General features: G+C 49.9%; 1 protein-coding gene and 1 long non-coding RNA gene across 2 annotated transcripts in view; one reads left to right on the top strand and one right to left on the bottom strand.

The window, feature by feature from the left end:
* Window positions 1-10,512: 10,512 nt before the first annotated feature.
* Window positions 10,513-18,075, bottom strand: LOC140424949 (uncharacterized). Its single transcript, XR_011947731.1, has 2 exons — window positions 17,939-18,075; window positions 10,513-11,055 (listed from the first exon to the last, which is right to left on the bottom strand). It is a non-coding gene; the product is annotated as an uncharacterized lncRNA (long non-coding RNA).
* The window catches only part of itga8 (integrin, alpha 8), a 328,234-nt gene continuing 327,611 nt past the window's right edge, over window positions 18,072-18,694 (top strand). Inside the window, exons 1-2 of the mRNA XM_072508666.1 lie at window positions 18,072-18,263; window positions 18,563-18,693. Of these exons, the coding sequence (XP_072364767.1) occupies window positions 18,079-18,263; window positions 18,563-18,693 (316 nt within the window). The 5' untranslated portion in view covers window positions 18,072-18,078. The remainder of the gene's footprint in view (window positions 18,264-18,562; window position 18,694) is intronic.

Below are 18,694 nucleotides of genomic sequence, written 5' to 3'. Positions count from 1 at the left end.
GGCTGTCGCGGGGTGTGCCGGTGGCAGGGAGGGGGTGATAGGTGTCGGGGGGGTGTGCGTGTTGCCGGTGGGCGCCAGATCTCGCAGGGAGACCGTGTCCTGTCGGCCGTCGGGGTACTCCACGTAGGCGTACTGCGGGTTCGCGTGGAGGAGGTGAACCCTCTCGACCAACGGGTCCGACTTGTGCGCCCGCACATGTTTCCGGAACAAGATGGGTCCTGGGGCCGCCAGCCAGGTTGGCAGCGACGTTCCAGAGGAGGACTTCCTGGGGAAGACAAGGAGGCGCTCATGAGGCGTTTGGTTAGTAGTGGTACACAGTAGCGACCGGATGGAGTGGAGGGCGTCCGGGAGGACCTCCTGCCACCGTGAAACTGGGAGATCCCTGGACCGTAGGGCCAGTAGGACGGTCTTCCAGACCGTGCCGTTCTCCCTCTCTACTTGCCCGTTCCCCCGGTGGTTGTAGCTGGTCGTCCTGCTCGAGTCTATACCCTTGCTGAGCAGGAACTGGCGCAGCTCGTCACTCATGAAGGAGGACCCGCTGTCGCTATGGACGTATGTGGGGCAACCGAACAGTGTGAATATGGTGTTAAGGGCTTTAATGACTGTGGCCGCTGTCATGTCAGAGCAGGGGATGGCGAAGGGGAAACGGGAGTACTCGTCCACCACGTTCAGGAAGTATGCGTTGCGGTCGGTCGAGGGGAGGGGCCCTTTGAAATCCAGACTGAGGCGTTCAAAGGGACGGGAAGCCTTGATCAGGTGCGTTCTATCTGGCCTGAAAAAGTGCGGTTTGCACTCTGCGCAGATGTGGCAGTTCCTGGTGACTGTACGGACCTCCTCCAGAGTAGGGGAGGTTGCGGGACTTTATAAAATGGTAGAACCGAGTGACCCCCGGGTGGCAGAGGTCCTCGTGGAGGGCTTGGAGACGGTCTATTTGTGTGTTGGCACATGTGCCGCGGGATAGGGCATCGGACGGCTCGTTCAGCTTTCCGGGACGGTACAAGACCTCGTATTTGAAGGTGGAGAGCTCGATCCTCCACCTTAAGATCTTGTCATTTTTAATTTTGCCCTGCTGCGCATTATCGAACATGAAGGCTACCGACCGTTGGTCAGTGAGGAGAGTGAATCTCCTGCCGGCCAGGTAATGTCTCCAATGTCGCACAGCTTCCACTATGGCTTGGGCTTCCTTTTCCACTGATGAGTGGCGGATTTCTGAGGCGTGGAGGGTTCGGGAGAAGAAGGCCACGGGTCTGCCCGCTTGGTTAAGGGTGGCCGCTAGATCTACATCGGAGGCGTCGCTCTCGACCTGGAAGGGGAGGGACTCGTCGATGGCGCGCATCGTGGCCTTTGCGATATCCGCTTTGATGCGGCTGAAGGCCTGGCAAGCCTCTGTCGACAGAGGGAAGGTCGTGGTCTGTATTAGGGGGTGGGCCTTGTCTGCGTACTGGGGGACCCACTGGGCGTAATATGAAAAGAACCCCAGGCAGCGTTTTAGGGCTTTTGAGCAGTGAGGGAGGGGAAATTCCATGAGGGGGCGCATACGTTCGGGGTCGGGGCCTATTATCCCATTGCGCACTACATATCCCAAAATGGCTAGCCGGTTTGTGCTAAATACGCACTTGTCCTCGTTGTATGTGAGGTTCAAGGCTTTAGCGGTCTGGAGGAATTTTTGGAGGTTGGCGTCGTGGTCCTGCTGATCGTGGCCGCAGATGGTTACATTGTCGAGATACGGGAACGTGGCCTGCAACCCGTGTTGATCAACCATTCGGTCCATCTCTCGTTGGAAGACCGAGACCCCGTTTGTGACGCCAAATGGGACCCTTAGGAAGTGGTATAATCGCCCGTCTGCCTCGAAGGCTGTGTACTTGCGGTCACTTGGGCGGATGGGGAGCTGATGGTAGGCGGACCTTAGGTCCACGGTGGAGAAGACCTTATATTGGGCAATCCGATTGACCATGTCGGATATGCGGGGGAGAGGGTACGCATCTAGCTGTGTGTACCTGTTGATGGTCTGGCTATAATCTATAACCATCCTTTGCTTCTCCCCTGTCTTTACTACTACCACCTGTGCTCTCCAGGGACTATTGCTGGCCTGGATTATGCCTTCCTTCAGTAGCCGCTGGACTTCGGACCGAATGAATGTCCGGTCCTGGGCGCTGTACCGTCTGCTCCTAGTGGCGACGGGTTTGCAATCCGGGGTGAGGTTTGCAAACAAGGATGGGAGCTCAACCTTGAGGGTTGCGAGGCTGCAGATAGTGAGTGGGGGTATTGGGCCGCCGAATTTGAAAGTTAGGCTCTGCAGGTTGCACTGGAAGTCTAATCCCAGTAATGTGAGCGCGCAGAGTTGGGGAAGGACGTAGAGCTTGTAGTTTTTAAACTCCCTCCCTTGCACCGTTAGGGTCACTATGCAGTAGCCTTTGATCTGTACAGAGTGGGATCCTGCAGCTAGGGAAATCTTTTGCGCACTGGGACGGATGGTCAAAAAACAGCGTCTTACTGTGTCGGGGTGGATGAAGCTTTCTGTGCTCCCGGAGTCGACCAGGCATGGTGTCTCGTGCCCGTTGATTAGCACCATTGTTGTCGTCGTCTGGAGCGTCCGGGGCAGTGCTTGGTCCAGCGTCATTGAGGGCAGACGTGGTCGTAGTGCTTCAGTGTCTTCCTCGAACCCCGTTGAAGCGTCGGTGCTGGGGTCCATTGTTGCCGTCCATGATAGCGGCGGGGGTGAACAAAATGGCCGCCCCCATGCATCGCACATGGCTGGGGGGTCACAAGATGGCGGCGGGGTGGACAAAATGGCCGCCCCCATGCGTCGCACAGGGCTGGGGGAACTGCGGGGAACAAGTCATGCTTAATAAATTGTAGCGCACAAAGACTCCCGAGAGAAGAATAGAGGTGAAGTCGATGAGGCTTTATTAAGCGTGACTTGTTCCCCGCAGTTCAGTAACAGACTGGCCTGCGGTGGAGAACTCCTGGTTCTTATACTCCGCCTTCAGGGCGGAGCTAGAGGTCAACAGCCAACCAGGACCCGGGATCTGTCAGCCAATGACATCACGGCTTCACAGTCCCACATGACCCCTAATGCATACTACCACAGCGACCCTGTTCGTTACTGAGCAATGAGGTGTCCACATGATGGTAAAAAGGAACCGATGGAGAGATATGGTGTCCTTTCTGATGGAACCTGCACCACGTTTGTCATATGTTTGTTCATTTAATGTACATCTTAAATGTTGTTTGTGAATTTAAAAGTTTTCATGGCCCCACGCCACCACTCTTTTAATGCCCACTGGCAGTTAATGGAACAGGTCTGTCGACAGACAACCGTTCGGAGGAACTAGTTTGTTGGCAGACAACTAATCACAGCTACTCTTCTGATTCGATCATAAGAGGCAGCCCCCACGACGACCACATATTCGTTCCATTCTTGCCGGTCGCTCAGGCAGTGGAGAAATGGCACTGGTCCCCGCCCTGCCTGAGAACCCCCCCCTCTTGTCAGCCACGCTCGGGTAGAGCACCATCAGCACTGATCACTGTCCTACCCGGGGATTCCACCCATTTCTTACCCACGCGGCCCATACGCACCCCATTTTGGCACTTTCAGTTCGACATTCTTTTGTTTATTTCTTGCGACCCTTAGGTTGCTTCCGTATGCTATTCACATCCTCAAACACTAGGATGGTAGATCACACAGGCTGCGAGACGGCTCGCACTATGTCAGTATTTTTCTGGGATGCATTGTCCAAATATTCGGTTAAAAGAAAAATGAGGGAGTCACAGATAGTGACCAATTATAATGGGTGTGGTAATATGCATTAGGGGTCATGTGGGACTGTGAAGCCGTGATGTCATTGGCTGACAGATCCCGGGTCCTGGTTGGCTGTTGATCTCTAGCTCCGCCCTGAAGGCGGAGTATAAGAACCAGGAGTTCTCCCCCGCAGGCCAGTCTGTTGTTGAACTGCGGGAAACAAGTCACGCTTAATAAAGCCTCATCGACTTCATCTCTATTCGTCTCTCGTGAGTCTTTGTGCGCTACAATTTATTTAAAGGACTATGGAGCTCAGGATCGTCCCGGAATGCCTGAGGATCAGCCCCCACGCAGTGAACTCAGCAGCAGTTTTTAAACACTGGCAGACTTGTTTCGAAGCCTACCTCAGAACGGCCCCCGGCCGGGTCACAGAAGACCAGAAACTACAGGTCCTGCACTCGAGGGTAAGCCCGGAAATTTACCCTCTCATAGAAGACGCAGAGGATTTCCAGACGGCGTTCGCAGCACTAAAGAGCATCTATGTTCGCCCAGTGAACCAGATCTACGCACGCTACCAACTCGCAATGAGACGGCAAAGTCCCGGAGAATCACTAGACGAATTCTACGCCGCGCTGCTAATTTTGGGACGGGCCTGCAGCTGCCCGCCGGTAAACGCGATTGAACACACGGACATGTTAATTCGTGATGCGTTTGTGGCAGGTATGAACTCTCCCCAAATCCGCCAAAGACTTTTAGAAAAAGAGTCGCTAGGACTCTCAGAGGCACGGGCCCTTGCAGCCTCCCTAGATGTGGCCGTGCGAAACGCCCGCGCCTACGGCCCCGACCGCGCGGCAGCCCCTTGGGCTCTGTGGACCCCCGTCGCGACAAACCCCACCCCCCCCACAGGCTTGCGCGGTTCAGACGCCAAGTCGTCCCGGGGGGGCCCGCTGCTATTTCTGCGGCCAGGCGAAACACCCCCGGCAACGCTGCCCGGCCCGCGCAGCGATTTGCAAGAGCTGCGGGAAAAAGGGCCATTTCGCGGCTGTGTGCCGCTCCCGGGGGGTCGCCGCTGTCCCCGGAGAGGAAGGAGTCCTGCGCGTTTCAAACGCTCCCCAACCCCCCCCCAGCGCCCCATGTGCGACCCGCAGGCGCAGCCATTTTGGGTCCCGGCCACCGCTGTCCCGGGAGAAGAAGGAGTCCTGCGCGTTTCAAATGCTCCCCAACCCCCGCAGCGCCCCATGTGCGACCCGCAGGCGCCGCCATTTTGGGTCCCGGCCACCACGAGGGGAGGAGGGGCGCCACCATCTTGGGACCCCCCAGCCATGTGCGACGCATGGGGGCGGCCATTTTGTCCACCTCCGCCGCCATCTTGTGAGCCCCCAGCCATGTGCGATGCATGGGGTGGCCATTTTGTTCACCCCCGCCGCCATCTTGGACGGCAGCAATGGACCCCAGCATCGACGGCTCCACGGGGTTCGAGGAAGACGCTGAAGCACTACGACCACGTCTGGCCTCAATGACGCTGGACCAAGCACGGCCCCGGACGCTCCAGACAACGACAACAACGGTGCTGATCAACGGGCACGAGACACCATGCCTGGTCGACTCCGGGAGCACAGAAAGCTTCATCCACCCCGACACGGTAAGACACTGTTTTTTGACCATCCGTCCCAGTGCGCAAAAGATTTTCCTAGCTGCAGGATCCCACTCTGTACAGATCAAAGGCTTCTGCATAGTGACCCTAACGGTGCAAGGGAGGGAGTTTAAAAACTACAGGCTCTACGTCCTTCCCCAACTCTGCGCGCCCACATTACTGGGATTAGACTTCCAGTGCAATCTGCAGAGCCTAACTTTCCAATTCGGCGGCCCAATACCCCCACTCACTATCTGCGGCCTCGCAACCCTCAAGGTTGAGCCCCCATCCTTGTTTGCAAACCTCACCCCGGATTGCAAACCCGTCGCCACTAGAAGCAGACGATACAGCGCCCAGGACCGGACATTCATTCGGTCCGAAGTCCAGCGGCTCCTGAATGAAGGCATAATCCAGGCCAGCAATAGTCCCTGGAGAGCACAGGTGGTAGTAGTAAAGACAGGGGAGAAGCAAAGGATGGTCATAGACTATAGCCAGACCATCAACAGGTACACACAGCTAGATGCGTACCCTCTCCCCCGCATATCCGACATGGTCAATCGGATTGCCCAATATAAGGTCTTCTCCACCGTGGACCTCAAGTCCGCCTACCATCAGCTCCCCATCCACCCAAGTGACCGCAAATACACAGCCTTCGAGGCAGACGGGCGATTATACCACTTCCTAAGGGTCCCATTTGGCGTCACAAACGGGGTCTCGGTCTTCCAACGAGAGATGGACCGAATGGTTGATCAACACGGGTTGCAGGCCACGTTCCCGTATCTCGACAACGTAACCATCTGTGGCCACGATCAGCAGGACCACGATGCCAACCTCCAAAAATTCCTCCAGACCGCTAAAGCCTTGAACCTCACATACAACGAGGACAAGTGCGTTTTTAGCACAAACCGGATAGCCACCTTGGGATATATAGCGCGCAATGGGATAATAGGCCCCGACCCCGAACGTATGCGCCCCCTCATGGAATTTCCCCTCCCTCACTGCTCCAAAGCCCTAAAACGCTGCCTGGGGTTCTTTTCATATTACGCCCAGTGGGTCCCCCAGTACGCAGACAAGGCCCGCCCCCTAACACAGACCACAACCTTCCCTCTGTCGACAGAGGCTTGCCAGGCCTTCAGCCGCATCAAAGCGGATATCGCAAAGGCCACGATGCGCGCCATCGACGAGTCCCTCCCTTTCCAGGTCGAGAGCGACGCCTCCGATGTAGCTCTAGCGGCCATCCTTAACCAAGCGGGCAGACCCGTGGCCTTTTTCTCCCGAACCCTCCACGCCTCAGAAATCCGCCACTCCTCAGTGGAAAAGGAAGCCCAAGCCATAGTGGAAGCTGTGCGACATTGGAGGCATTACCTGGCCGGCAGGAGATTCACTCTCCTCACTGACCAACGGTCAGTAGCTTTCATGTTCGATAATGCACAGCGGGGCAAAATTAAAAATGACAAGATCTTAAGGTGGAGGATCAAGCTCTCCACCTTCAACTATGAGATCTTGTACCGTCCCGGAAAGCTGAACGAGCCGTCCGATGCCCTATCCCGCGGCACATGTGCCAACGCACATATTAACCGTCTCCAAACCCTCCACGAGGACCTCTGCCACCCGGGGGTCACTCGGTTCTACCATTTTATAAAGTCCCGCAACCTCCCCTACTCCGTGGAGGAGGTCCGTACAGTCACAAGGAACTGCCACATCTGCGCAGAGTGCAAACCACATTTTTTCAGGCCGGATAGTGCGCACCTGATCAAGGCCTCCCGTCCCTTTGAACGCCTCAGTCTGGATTTCAAAGGGCCCCTCCCCTCCACCGACCGTAACACATACTTCCTGAACGTGGTGGACGAGTACTCCCGTTTCCCCTTCGCCATCCCCTGCCGACATGACAGCGGCCACAGTCATTAAAGCCCTTAACACCATATTCACACTGTTCGGTTGCCCCGCATACGTCCATAGCGACAGGGGGTCCTCCTTCATGAGTGACGAGCTGCGCCAGTTCCTGCTCAGCAAGGGTATAGCCTCAAGCAGGACGACCAGCTACAACCCCCGGGGGAACGGGCAAGTAGAGAGGGAGAACGGCACGGTCTGGAAGACCGTCCTACTGGCCCTACGGTCCAGGGATCTCCCAGTTTCACGGTGGCAGGAGGTCCTCCCGGACGCCCTCCACTCCATCCGGTCGCTACGGTGTACCACCACTAACCAAACGCCTCATGAGCGCCTCCTTGTCTTCCCCAGGAAGTCCTCCTCTGGAACGTCGCTGCCGACCTGGCTGGCGGCCCCAGGACCCATCTTGCTCCGGAAACATGTGCAGGCGCACAAGTCGGACCCGTTGGTCGAGAGGGTTCACCTCCTCCACGCGAACCCGCAGTACGCCTACGTGGAGTACCCCGACGGCCGACAGGACACGGTCTCCCTGCGAGATCTGGCACCCGCCGGCAACACGCACACCCCCTCGACACCAATCACCCCCTCCCTGCCACCGGCGCACCCCGCGACCGCCCCCTTCCCGGGAGGATCGGTCCTCCTCCCAGGTCCGACCAGAAGTGAAGCTGAAGCAGAAACCGTAAAGCTCCCGGAGACGACAACACTGGAACAAGCACCACCACCACCGGGGCTGAGGCGATCGACAAGGACGACCAGACCGCCCGACCGACTCGTGGCATCGGTGTAACACTAGAATGTTGTGGACTTTAACGAGAATTTTTTTTTCTTTTTCCCTCTTACGAATACTGTAAATAGTTCAAAACAAAAAACCCTGTACATAGCCCAGTGTAGGGCACTGTGATGACATGCAAAAGTTTTTTTTCCTCCCAGGACCAGCCTTGTAAACCCCTACCACCATGCGAAGCACCACCCCGCTGGGTTAATTTTTAACAAGGGGTGAATGTGGTAGTATGTATTAGGGGTCATGTGGGACTGTGAAGCCGTGATGTCATTGGCTGACAGATCCCGGGTCCTGGTTGGCAGTTGATCTCTAGCTCCGCCCTGAAGGCGGAGTATAAGAACCAGGAGTTCTCCCCCGCAGGCCAGTCTGTTGCTGAACTGCGGGGAACAAGTCACGCTTAATAAAGCCTCATCGACTTCATCTCTATTCGTCTCTCGTGAGACTTTGTGCACTACAATGGGTAATTGGCAACAAAGGACAGACAGACATAGGAGATCTTAAGCAAGATAATAACAGATATTATGCATGTGTCCACAGAACTCCGGAACCTCAGAGGAAGAAAAAGAAAGATAAAAGGAAAGATGAAGACAACCTTCATGTTTTTCACCTGGGTCTTTGCTGGATCCCTTCAGTTGCATGCGGACGCTACCCCCCTGACCCCTACCACACAGGCCGTGAATGATTCCCACCCCTGCCATACACTGTACCCCGAGATAGTTACCCCCGAGATAGTTACCGACACCCCGACCTGGTGTGACAAGTTTATCACCTGGTATTCACTACCTTACATAGCAGAAGCACTCTTAGTACTGGCGATACTCTGCAGTGTCGTGCAGACACTTAGACTCAGGAAATGGCGAAGGAGAGCCTCCCGCTCTTGCACCCCGGCATACACATTTAGGTCCCCTATTTTCGGACTCTAACAAACCCCCCAACCCCTTTAAGTGAATTAAAGTGCATCCGTTTTTCTTTGTGTGTGTTTTGTTCATTCAATAAAGAAATGTAAACCTCTGTGCTTGACTGCCAAGCCAGAGAAACTTGTGTTGCTGCTATTTGTACAGTTTAAAATGTTGTAGATTATTTTTGATTGTTTGAGTGAGGATAGTTTATTTAGGATAGTTAGAGGTTCCAGTTTTTTATTTTGTAATGCATGCCTGAATGTCATAGCGTCCCGTAGAGTTTTATAATAATGTATGTATGTAAAATTATTTTAGGTAAAAATTGCAATTCATAGGATAGGGCAGTGAAGAGCCTGTGAAGTGCTTATGGGTGCCCAGCTTGGTCAGAGAACGAAGACATCACGGTAATGTGATACTTCACGCTTCGCGTTGAGGATCACAAGGAGGGAGTGTAGCCATCTGGGATGGCCACTTCACGATTACAAAATGGACACTTTGCAACGATTGCAGGGAAAATTGACAATGCTGAGAAAACAAGCAGGTCCAGGGCTCGTCTGTATATTGGACCCGCAGCTCCCAGACAAGGCCAAAACTGTAGGCCCATTAGCATACGAATGGCCCATCTCCGGGAACAAAAGAGTAACATTTGAGTAACCGATACTAAGGCAGACACCCCGGCGCCAGAGGAGACCGAAACAAAGCAGGCCAACGGCCACCTAGGTCACGCCCAGCAATCAGGGCACCCACCCCTTTATTGGACGAGGTAAATATGAATGATCAAGAAATGGCCCAATTGATTGGGGCCAAGTTCAAGGCCTGCCCAAAAGAGCACGAAGCCCCTTTGGGTATAAGAAGGATCCCCCAAGAGAGAATCGTTCTATTGTACCCGGCTCTCACCAAGGAGAGACCTGCCCACCAGCTGCACCAGAAGCAAGTAAGTCCAAGGTCAATGCTCGCTACCAGACAGATGACCTTAGCTGTTCCCCTTTACCAGTTCGACCCCAGCTGCCTCAGAACCGAACAACGGCCATTGTTCCTCTGACTGAGTGGGCGCCCGAAGCTAAGTATAGGCTTTAGCAGTAGTGATAGTTTAGTCTGTAGAGTTTCGTGCATGAGTATATTTAACTGTGTGTGTAAATAAATAAGCATTGACTTTGAACTAACTAACTGGTGTATCGAGTCTTTGATCAGTATTTGGTTTTGAACCTAGAGCAAACGTAATTAGAATTAAGGAAGGCGACCATATTGACTGCCATATTCAGAGCCAATTAAAGAGAGCAACAATAGGTACACTGTAAAGAAAGATTTTTTTTAAATTAGAGTTCTACTAAAATGTTCTGCTTCATGCATTTATACATGGTGAATTAACTTAATTGACATAAATTGTTTTTTAAAAGTGGCATATAGATTGTTGGCTGTAATACAAATTATTGTGATATTATCAAAAGGTTTTCTTACCATTGCAGATTTCAGCCAAGAGTTATCCACAGGCACAGGTATGTGCTCTCCTCCTATAATCAGTATGCTTTGTATGGCGTATATATTTCAAGTAAATAATTCAGTAGTGAGCTTTTGTGAGTTTAAAAATAAAGGCAATTTATTCTTACACATTCATCCTGAATTAATGCAATGTCGCACACACACAAAGATTGGATATAGATAATGATACTGCACTTCTAGATTACAGTTAATTCAGCCTCCGATTTACAGTTTCCTGTCTCATACATGACAGGCCTGTGGTTTCTTGAATGGATTCATGGATATAAAATTGAAGCGAAGGTTTTGTAAAGTGAAGGGTTCACAGCAGGCTGTGAATTTCATATAGTCAGATATCTAGGATGTTGTTCTCAGGTGAACTTTAAAACTTGAGGACGTTAAGTTTTTTGGCTGCTGGTTGATGACTTGCATGGTAAAAAATGGTCCAGTTTTAATCGCATGTCCACTGGGATAACACTCCTGAGGCCCTTCCAGTCTAGTTGAATGGGGGAGGGGGGGGGATGGGGTGGAGACCATTGTGATACAGTGGGCAGTTGACAGTGGAAATTGAGTTTTGATTTTCCCTTTAGTCCAGTATGAAACAGGCGATCTGAAATATCCATAGTGTTGGCCTATCCTGAAATGTATGAAATACACAGATAACTGTTACGTCCTCTCACCAATGCCCATATATATTACTTGAGGAAGGGGCTGCGCTCCGAAAGCTAGTGATCTGAAACAAACCTGTTGGACTTTAACCTGGTGTTGTAAGACTTCTTACTGTGCCCAACCCAGTCCAACGCCGGCATCTCCACAACATATTTAATTAGGTATTTGCCAGAGATTTGACACTGCCTATAGTCCAAATGCTAATATTCACATGATTTGCAACAGTCACCTGAACATGTTTGTGTCCAATTTTTAAAAGCATTGGCTGAAATGTCATAATATGACATGTCTGTACAGTACTGGACATGATCTGTTTTATGTACTTACCTCTAAGTATGGCAGCCTTGAAATGGTAATTTTGTTGCTTGTGGAATACATGATTTGAATAAAATATGCTTACAAGATTGCCTTTTTGGACTCTAGCAATCCTAATCCCGTCAAGTTTATCAATGGGTATACCAACAAGTGAGATATTCCTGAAATGTTCCCACTCATGTTTCAAGAGCTATTTCAAGATGAGTATCAGAGAAAGGCCTATAGCAGCTTGCCAGCTTCTGTGATGGGGAATAGTGAAGTTGATTAAGAGGGAAAAAAATGTATAGGTGGGATGAACGACTAGTTGATAAATTCATGAAACTAGGAGAGTACGATCATTATAATGTTAGAAATTATAACTTATTGCCATATTCCAAGCTCAATCATTAAGTTCACAATAGAAGAACTAAGTATGTGCTTCCAAATTAAAAAGGCAATTTTACTTATGCGACTTGAAATCTGTCGGCGTTACAGCCTCAACATTTCTAGCGACTTTCATTTTTCCTTTACTGGCCATTCGTAGTTTAACATTGGCTCAGTGATACCTTTCTCACTTCTGAGTCAGAAGGTTGAGGGGCCGGAGACTCAGACACATAATCGAAGCTCAGGACTAAGGGAATGCTTGTTTGAGATGCCATTTTCCATATGGAACATTAACCAAGATACAATTGGTCCTATCAGGTGGATGCAAGTTATAGAGCAAGGGAGCTTTCCCAGTGGCCTGACCAATTCCTCAAATAACATCATTGAAATAATTATATTGTCATTGCCTTTTGTGTAATCTTGCAGGGTGCAAAGTGGCTGCTATGTTTGCCCATATAACTGTGACAAGGCTTCAAAATTACTTCAGTCGTTGAGGATGTGAATGGTGCTCGGCACATTAGCAGAGTGGTTAGCACTTTTACTTCACAGCGCCAGGGTCCTGGGTTTGATTCCCGCTTGGGTCACTGCCTGTGCGGAGTCTGCACGTTGTCCCAGTGTATGCGTAGGATTCCTCCGGGTGCTCCGGTTTTCTCCCGTAAGTCCCGAAAAACGTGAATTGGACATTCTGAATTCTCTATCTGTGCACCCGAACAGGCGCCGCAGTGTAGCGACTTGGGGCTTTTCACAGTAACTTAATTGAGGTATTAATGTAAGCCTACTTGTGACAATAATTTGGGCAGCATGGTAGCACAAGTGGATAGCACTGTGGCTTCACAGCGCCAGGATCCCAGGTTCGATTCCCCGCTGGTTCACTGTCTGTGCGGAGTCTGCACGTTCTCCCCGTGTGTGCGTGGGTTTCCTCCGGGTGCTTCTGTTTCCTCCCACAGTCCAAAGATGGGCAGGTTAGGTGAATTGGCCATTCTAAATTGCTCTTAGTAACTAAAAAGGTTCGGAGGGATTATTGGGTTACGGTGATAGGGGGGGAAGTGAGGGCTTAAGTGGGTCGGTGCAGACTCGATGGGCCGAATGGTCTCCTTCTGCACTGTATGTTCCATGTTCTACATAATAATAAAGATTATTATTATAAATGCAAGCACGGTAGCACAGTGGTTAGCACTATTGCGTCACAGCACCAGGGTCCCGGGTTCGATTCCCACTTAGGTCACTGTCTGTGCGGAGTCTGCACGTTCTCCCCGTGTTTCCGTGGGTTTCCTTCGGGTGCTCCGGTTTCCTCCCACATGTCCCGAAAGACATGCTTGTTAGATGAATTGAACATTCTGAATTCTCTATCTGTGTACCTGAACAGGCACTGGAGTGTGGCGATTAGGCGATTTTCACAGTAACTTTATTGTACTCTTAATGTAAATCTACTTGGGACAATAATAAAAATTATTATTATTATTATTAATAATAAAATAAAATTATTATTAAGTCATTCTTTTCCTAGGATAACTGGTGTATTTTGTAAAACAGAGGATACAGGCATTGCAGAATTATTACCTTCCATCATAATTAATTAATCCTGGAAGTTCTTAATTATTAATAAATAGATAAATAACTCACAAGCTTTAATAATCTGCAGGCAAGATAAATACCTAACACAATTCGTCATAAAACCTTGTTGAATATATTCTTACTGGAATCTTTTTCACCAATTAGACTTTAAAAGTGTTGAAGTTAAACATAAACTGAACTACATAATATACCAACAAAGAGCTATTGGCCATTTTTCCAATGTCTTTGTACAAGTTCAACTTGTAATACAGTAAAAACCTTTATTGCTGGCTCCCTCTCATCCACTTCTCATGTTGTCTCTGTTCTGAAGTCTGATCTTCCTTTAGAAATGGGTTTATGAAATAATCTTGTTTAAATATTAAATTGCGATTCAAACCTAGAAACATGGATGCAAAATTGCCTGAGTGATAAGAACCAGAAAGTAGTGGTTAATGGATATTTTTCAGTCTGGAGGAAGTCATAGTGGAGGTAGAGTTGTAGGAGGGGGCAGTGTTGGGACCCCTGCTTTCCTTGATAGATTTTAACGACCGAAAAGTTGATGTACAGGGCACAATTTCAAAATCTACAGATATGAAACTTGGAAGCATTGTAAACTGTGAGGAGGATAGTGTAGAACTTCAATAGGCAAGTTGGTGGACTGGACTGGATGGACAGGTGGCAGATGAAGTTCAATGTGGAGAAACGTGAAGTGATTCATTTTGGTAAAAAGAGCATGGATTATCATAGAATTTACAGTGCAGAAGGAGGCCATTCGGCCCATCGAGTCTGCACCGGCTCTTGGAAAGAGCACCCTACCCAAGGTCAACCCCGCCACCCTATCCCCATAACCCAGTAACCCCACCCAACACTAAGGGCAATTTTAGACACTAAGGGCAATTTATCATGGCCAATCCACCTAACCTGCACATCTTTGGACTGTGGGAGGAAACCGGAGCACCCGGAGGAAACCCATGCAGACACAGGAAGGATGTGCAGACTCCGCACAGACAGTGACCCAAGCCAGATTCGAACCTGGGACCCTGGAGCTGTGAAGCAATTGTGCTACCCACAAGGCTACCGTGCTGCCCCACGGTTATATTGCCATGGAGGGGCAATATAAATAAAGGGCACAATTCTAAATGTGGTACAGGAGCAGAAAGACCTGCAGGTCTATTTGTGCCTAAATAATTGAAGCTGGCAGAACAGGTTGAGAGAGTGGTTAATAAAGCATACAGTAACCTGGGCTTTATTAATAAGGTTATAGAGTAGAAGAGCAAGGAGGTTATGTTGAACTTGTTTAAGACACAAGTTTGAATGGGAGGAGAAGGGGATTAAGACACTAAGGGGTCGGTTTGCAGGGCGGAAGGCGCTGGAAGCGAAGTATGGGCTGGATCAGGGGGAAATGTTTAGATACATGCAGGTTCGAGATTTTGCCAGAAAGGAGATACAGAGCTTCCCGGTGGAGCCGGCCTCCACATTGCTGGCGGAGGTGCTGACGACAGGGGGACTGGAGAAGGGGGCAGTGTCAGCGGTTTACTGAGCTATTTTGGAAGAGAAGAAGGCACCATTGGAAGGGATCAAAGCAAAGTGGGAGGAAGAGTTGGAGAGGATCTGGAGGAGGGGGTTCTGGTGTGAGGTGCTCCCGAGAGTGAATGCCTCCACCTCGTGCGCGAGGTTGGGGCTGATACAGTTGAAGGTGGTATACAGAGCACACCTCATGAGGGCGAGGATGAGCCGATTCTTTGAAGGAGTAGAAGATGTGTGTGAACGTTGCCCGGGGGGGGGGGCTAATCACGTTCATATGTTTTGGTCCTGTCCAAAGCTAGAGGATTACTGGAAGGAGGATTTTAGGGTAATTTCTAAAGTGGTGCACGTGAAACTGGACCTGGGCCCCCGGTAGCCATATTTGGGGTAACGGACCAGCCAGGGTTGGAAACAGGTGCGGAGGCAGATGTTGTAGCCTTCGCCTCGTTGATCGCCCGAAGGCGGATCCTGATGGGATGGAGAACAACCTCTCGACCCTGTGCCCTGGCGTGGCGGGGGGACTTGATGGAATTCTTGACTCTTGAGAAGGTTAAGTTTGAACTGAGGGGAAGGATGGAGGGGTTCTACAATTCATGGGCATTATTCATCATGCACTTTCAAGAACTGGATAACATCGAACATTAGTTGAGGGGGTGGGTGGGAGGGTTGGGGGGAGGGGGGCGTTGTGTGTTGATGGTGACTATGGGTGATTCCTGATTCCTTTTTGTCATTTGTTTATGTGAACATGCAGGCTAATGTTTGGGGTTTGGTGGGAGGATGGGACCATTGTTATTGGTATGGGGATTGACATATTTGTTACTGATTATTGTTTGTTGTTGGTGGGTGTAAATTTGGGAGAAAATGTGAAAAAGGAGAACAAAAATATATTTTTTAAAAGACACAAGTTCGGTCTCAGCGGGAATATTTGCCCCATTTTAAGGACATGAAGGCATTAGTGAAGACGCAGAAAAGATATATGAGCTTTTCACAGTAACTTCATTGCAGTGTTAATGTAAGCCTACCTGTGACAATAAAGATTATTATTATAAAATGGGATGAGGAGATTCAGTTAGAAAGATAGATTGGAGAAGTTATAATGTTTTCCTTGGAAAAAAGACTGAGATGTGATTTGATAAAGGTATTCCAAATCATGAGGGGTCTGGACAGAGTAGATAGGGCAAAATTGTTCCCACTCATAAAAGGATTGAGAATGAGAGGGCACAGATTGAAAGTAATTGGCAAAAAAAGCAATAGTGACAAGAGGAAAAAGCTCATCATACAGTGAGTGGTAAGGTCTGGAATTTTCAGGCTGAGAATGTGGCGAAGGCTGGTTTAATTGAAGCATTCAAAAGGAAATTAAGCTGTTATCTGAAAAGGAAGACTGCAGAGTTACGGGGAGATAGTGGCAAATGGCACTCAGTGAATTGCTCATTTGGAGAGGTGGTGCAGACACAATGGGCTGAATGGCCTTCTTTTGTGCTGTAATAATTCCGTGATTTCGTGATGTAGTACATACTGCGAATAGCAGCTCTAAACTGGTACTTAAATGCTGAGAATATGAAGAGTTACACAAACTCTGCTTTGCAGCAAGCTCACTGGTAATGGAGATCTGCACATATATAATAGTATAACATTATGTCTTATAACATTAATCAGTATCAAGAGTTCATTCCTGAAGTTCCCAGTTAATGCTGTGGACTAAATGGGCACTTTTCAAATGTGGCTTTATACTGGGCTAGAATTACATTAAACTCAGTGAAAGTAAAACTCATGGGGCAGGAGTCTGCCTCCTGGAGATGCTTAAACAACTCTTGCTTTAAAGCTTTAGGTACTCAGGTTATTGACTGCACACCTGAGCGGTACAATCACGTCAAATTAAGTGGTGGTAAAACTGCAGATTTTGCCTATTGCTCTGAGTAGGAATTGAATAGATGGTTTCTTAATATCAAGATAGGGAAAGTTAGATACCGGGCAGCACGGTAGCCTTGTGGATAGCACAATTGCTTCACAGCTCCAGGGTCCCAGGTTCGATTCCGGCTTGGGTCACTGTCTGTGCGGAGTCTGCACATCCTCCCCGTGTGTGCGTGGGTTTCCTCCGGGTGCTCCGGTTTCCTCCCACAGTCCAAAGATGTGCAGGTTAGGTGGATTGGCCATGTTAAATTACCCTTAGTGTCCAAAATTGCCCTTAGTGTTGGGTGGGGTTACTGGGTTATGGTGATAGGGTGGCGGTGTTGACCTTGGGTAGGGTGCTCTTTCCAAGAGCCAGTGCAGACTCGATGGGCCGAATGGCCTCCTTCTGCACTGTAAATTCTATGAAAATAATTATAACTCATAAAGTCTATTTTGGCAACTCTTATAAAACTATGTTTGAGACCCACATCAAATGGTCACGATCTGGTTGTGAAGATAGGAGGAAGGTGCTAATGGACAGGCTAGATATTTAATATGAACCAGAATATCCTGCAACGGAGCTTAGTGGATCAATACTTATTTCTAATTCCTACCTCCTCCCGTAAGAATACTATTTCCATGTTAAATTAATTAGACAACTTGACCATCAAAACCGACCTTCTTGTATCTTGCATTTTATGATATCGAGCTGATTTCCTCTTTATGGTTAAAAGCTGCAAATGCTGTGCACTCGCGGCCCCTTCCATTCCTCATGGCAGCACATCAGTGAAACAAAATAAGGAGATTACAAGTGATTTGTGAGGTACAGGCTGGGAGCGGGAAGATCGCACTCGTGAGGTCGAGACGGAGTGAAGATTAATTCTGAGGCTCTTTCCCACCATAAAAGGACAGCTTCTTAATGACGCGGGCGGTGTGAGGAAGACGCCTCCTTCCCCAAGTGCTGTCCACACGAACAGGAGGCGAGAGGGGAAACACAGAGCAAGCTCTCACTCAGTGAGCACACAGCAAACACAGCTGGCACACTGGGCTCTCGCTCTCTCTCACACAAACACTCTCCCTCTCATTCTCACTCACATCCTCTCTCACTATTTCTCTCACATTCTCTCACTCATTCCCTCACTCTCATTCTCCCTCATACTCATTCTCTCACATGCACACAACCTGTGCATCGAATCTCCTCTCACCCGTGGAATATCCAGGCTGTTCGGCAGCATCTGCAGAGAAGAGGAAGCGAGAGTTAACCTTTGCAGCTCGGTGATCCCTGAGAGGGCTGAGGGTGCATCCTGCCCCTTAGCCACCCTGTTCTAACGTCCTCCGTCCCACGATGCCTGTCCGCCGCTACCGGCACACGCTCAGCTCCCGGGCCGCTTCCTGCCACTCGCTGCTTCTGCTGCTGCTCCCGGGATGTGTCGCCTTCAACCTGGATGTGTCGCAGCCGGCGGTGTACAGCGGACCCCAGGGCAGTCACTTCGGATACTCGGTGGATTTCTACTCGCCTGATCAGAACACGTGAGGAACATTTTCCCTCCCCACTTTCTACTTCAACAGGGGGGGAAACAACCCCCAAAATGCAGCTAACTATAGATTTCCAGATTACCAAACTCCCCACCTTGTTAGTTTGAACAATTTGTTAAAGTTGTGGATCTGCCCCATCATTGGGATTGTTGCTGCCCAGTTCAAGTCATTCCCAGCAGATGATGTGATGGGGACAGTTTGTGCCGTGCGTGGAGTTAGTCCAAGTTGGTGTTAACCATTTCTGATTTTGTTTGAATCCTGTGTTGTGATTGTCTCTCTTGTGGTGTCTTCAGAGTCAATATCCTTGTTGGAGCTCCGAAAGCCAACACCAGCCAGCCGCGGATAGTGGAAGGAGGAGCGGTGTACTTCTGCAGCTGGGCAGCAGGAGGTGCCCCTTGCAGCCAGATCCCCTTCGACAAATCCAG

The sequence above is a fragment of the Scyliorhinus torazame genome, chromosome 6 (assembly GCF_047496885.1).
Source record: "Scyliorhinus torazame isolate Kashiwa2021f chromosome 6, sScyTor2.1, whole genome shotgun sequence".
Taxonomy (NCBI): Eukaryota; Metazoa; Chordata; class Chondrichthyes; order Carcharhiniformes; family Scyliorhinidae; genus Scyliorhinus; species Scyliorhinus torazame.
This window is presented reverse-complemented; position numbering and strand designations above follow the sequence as displayed.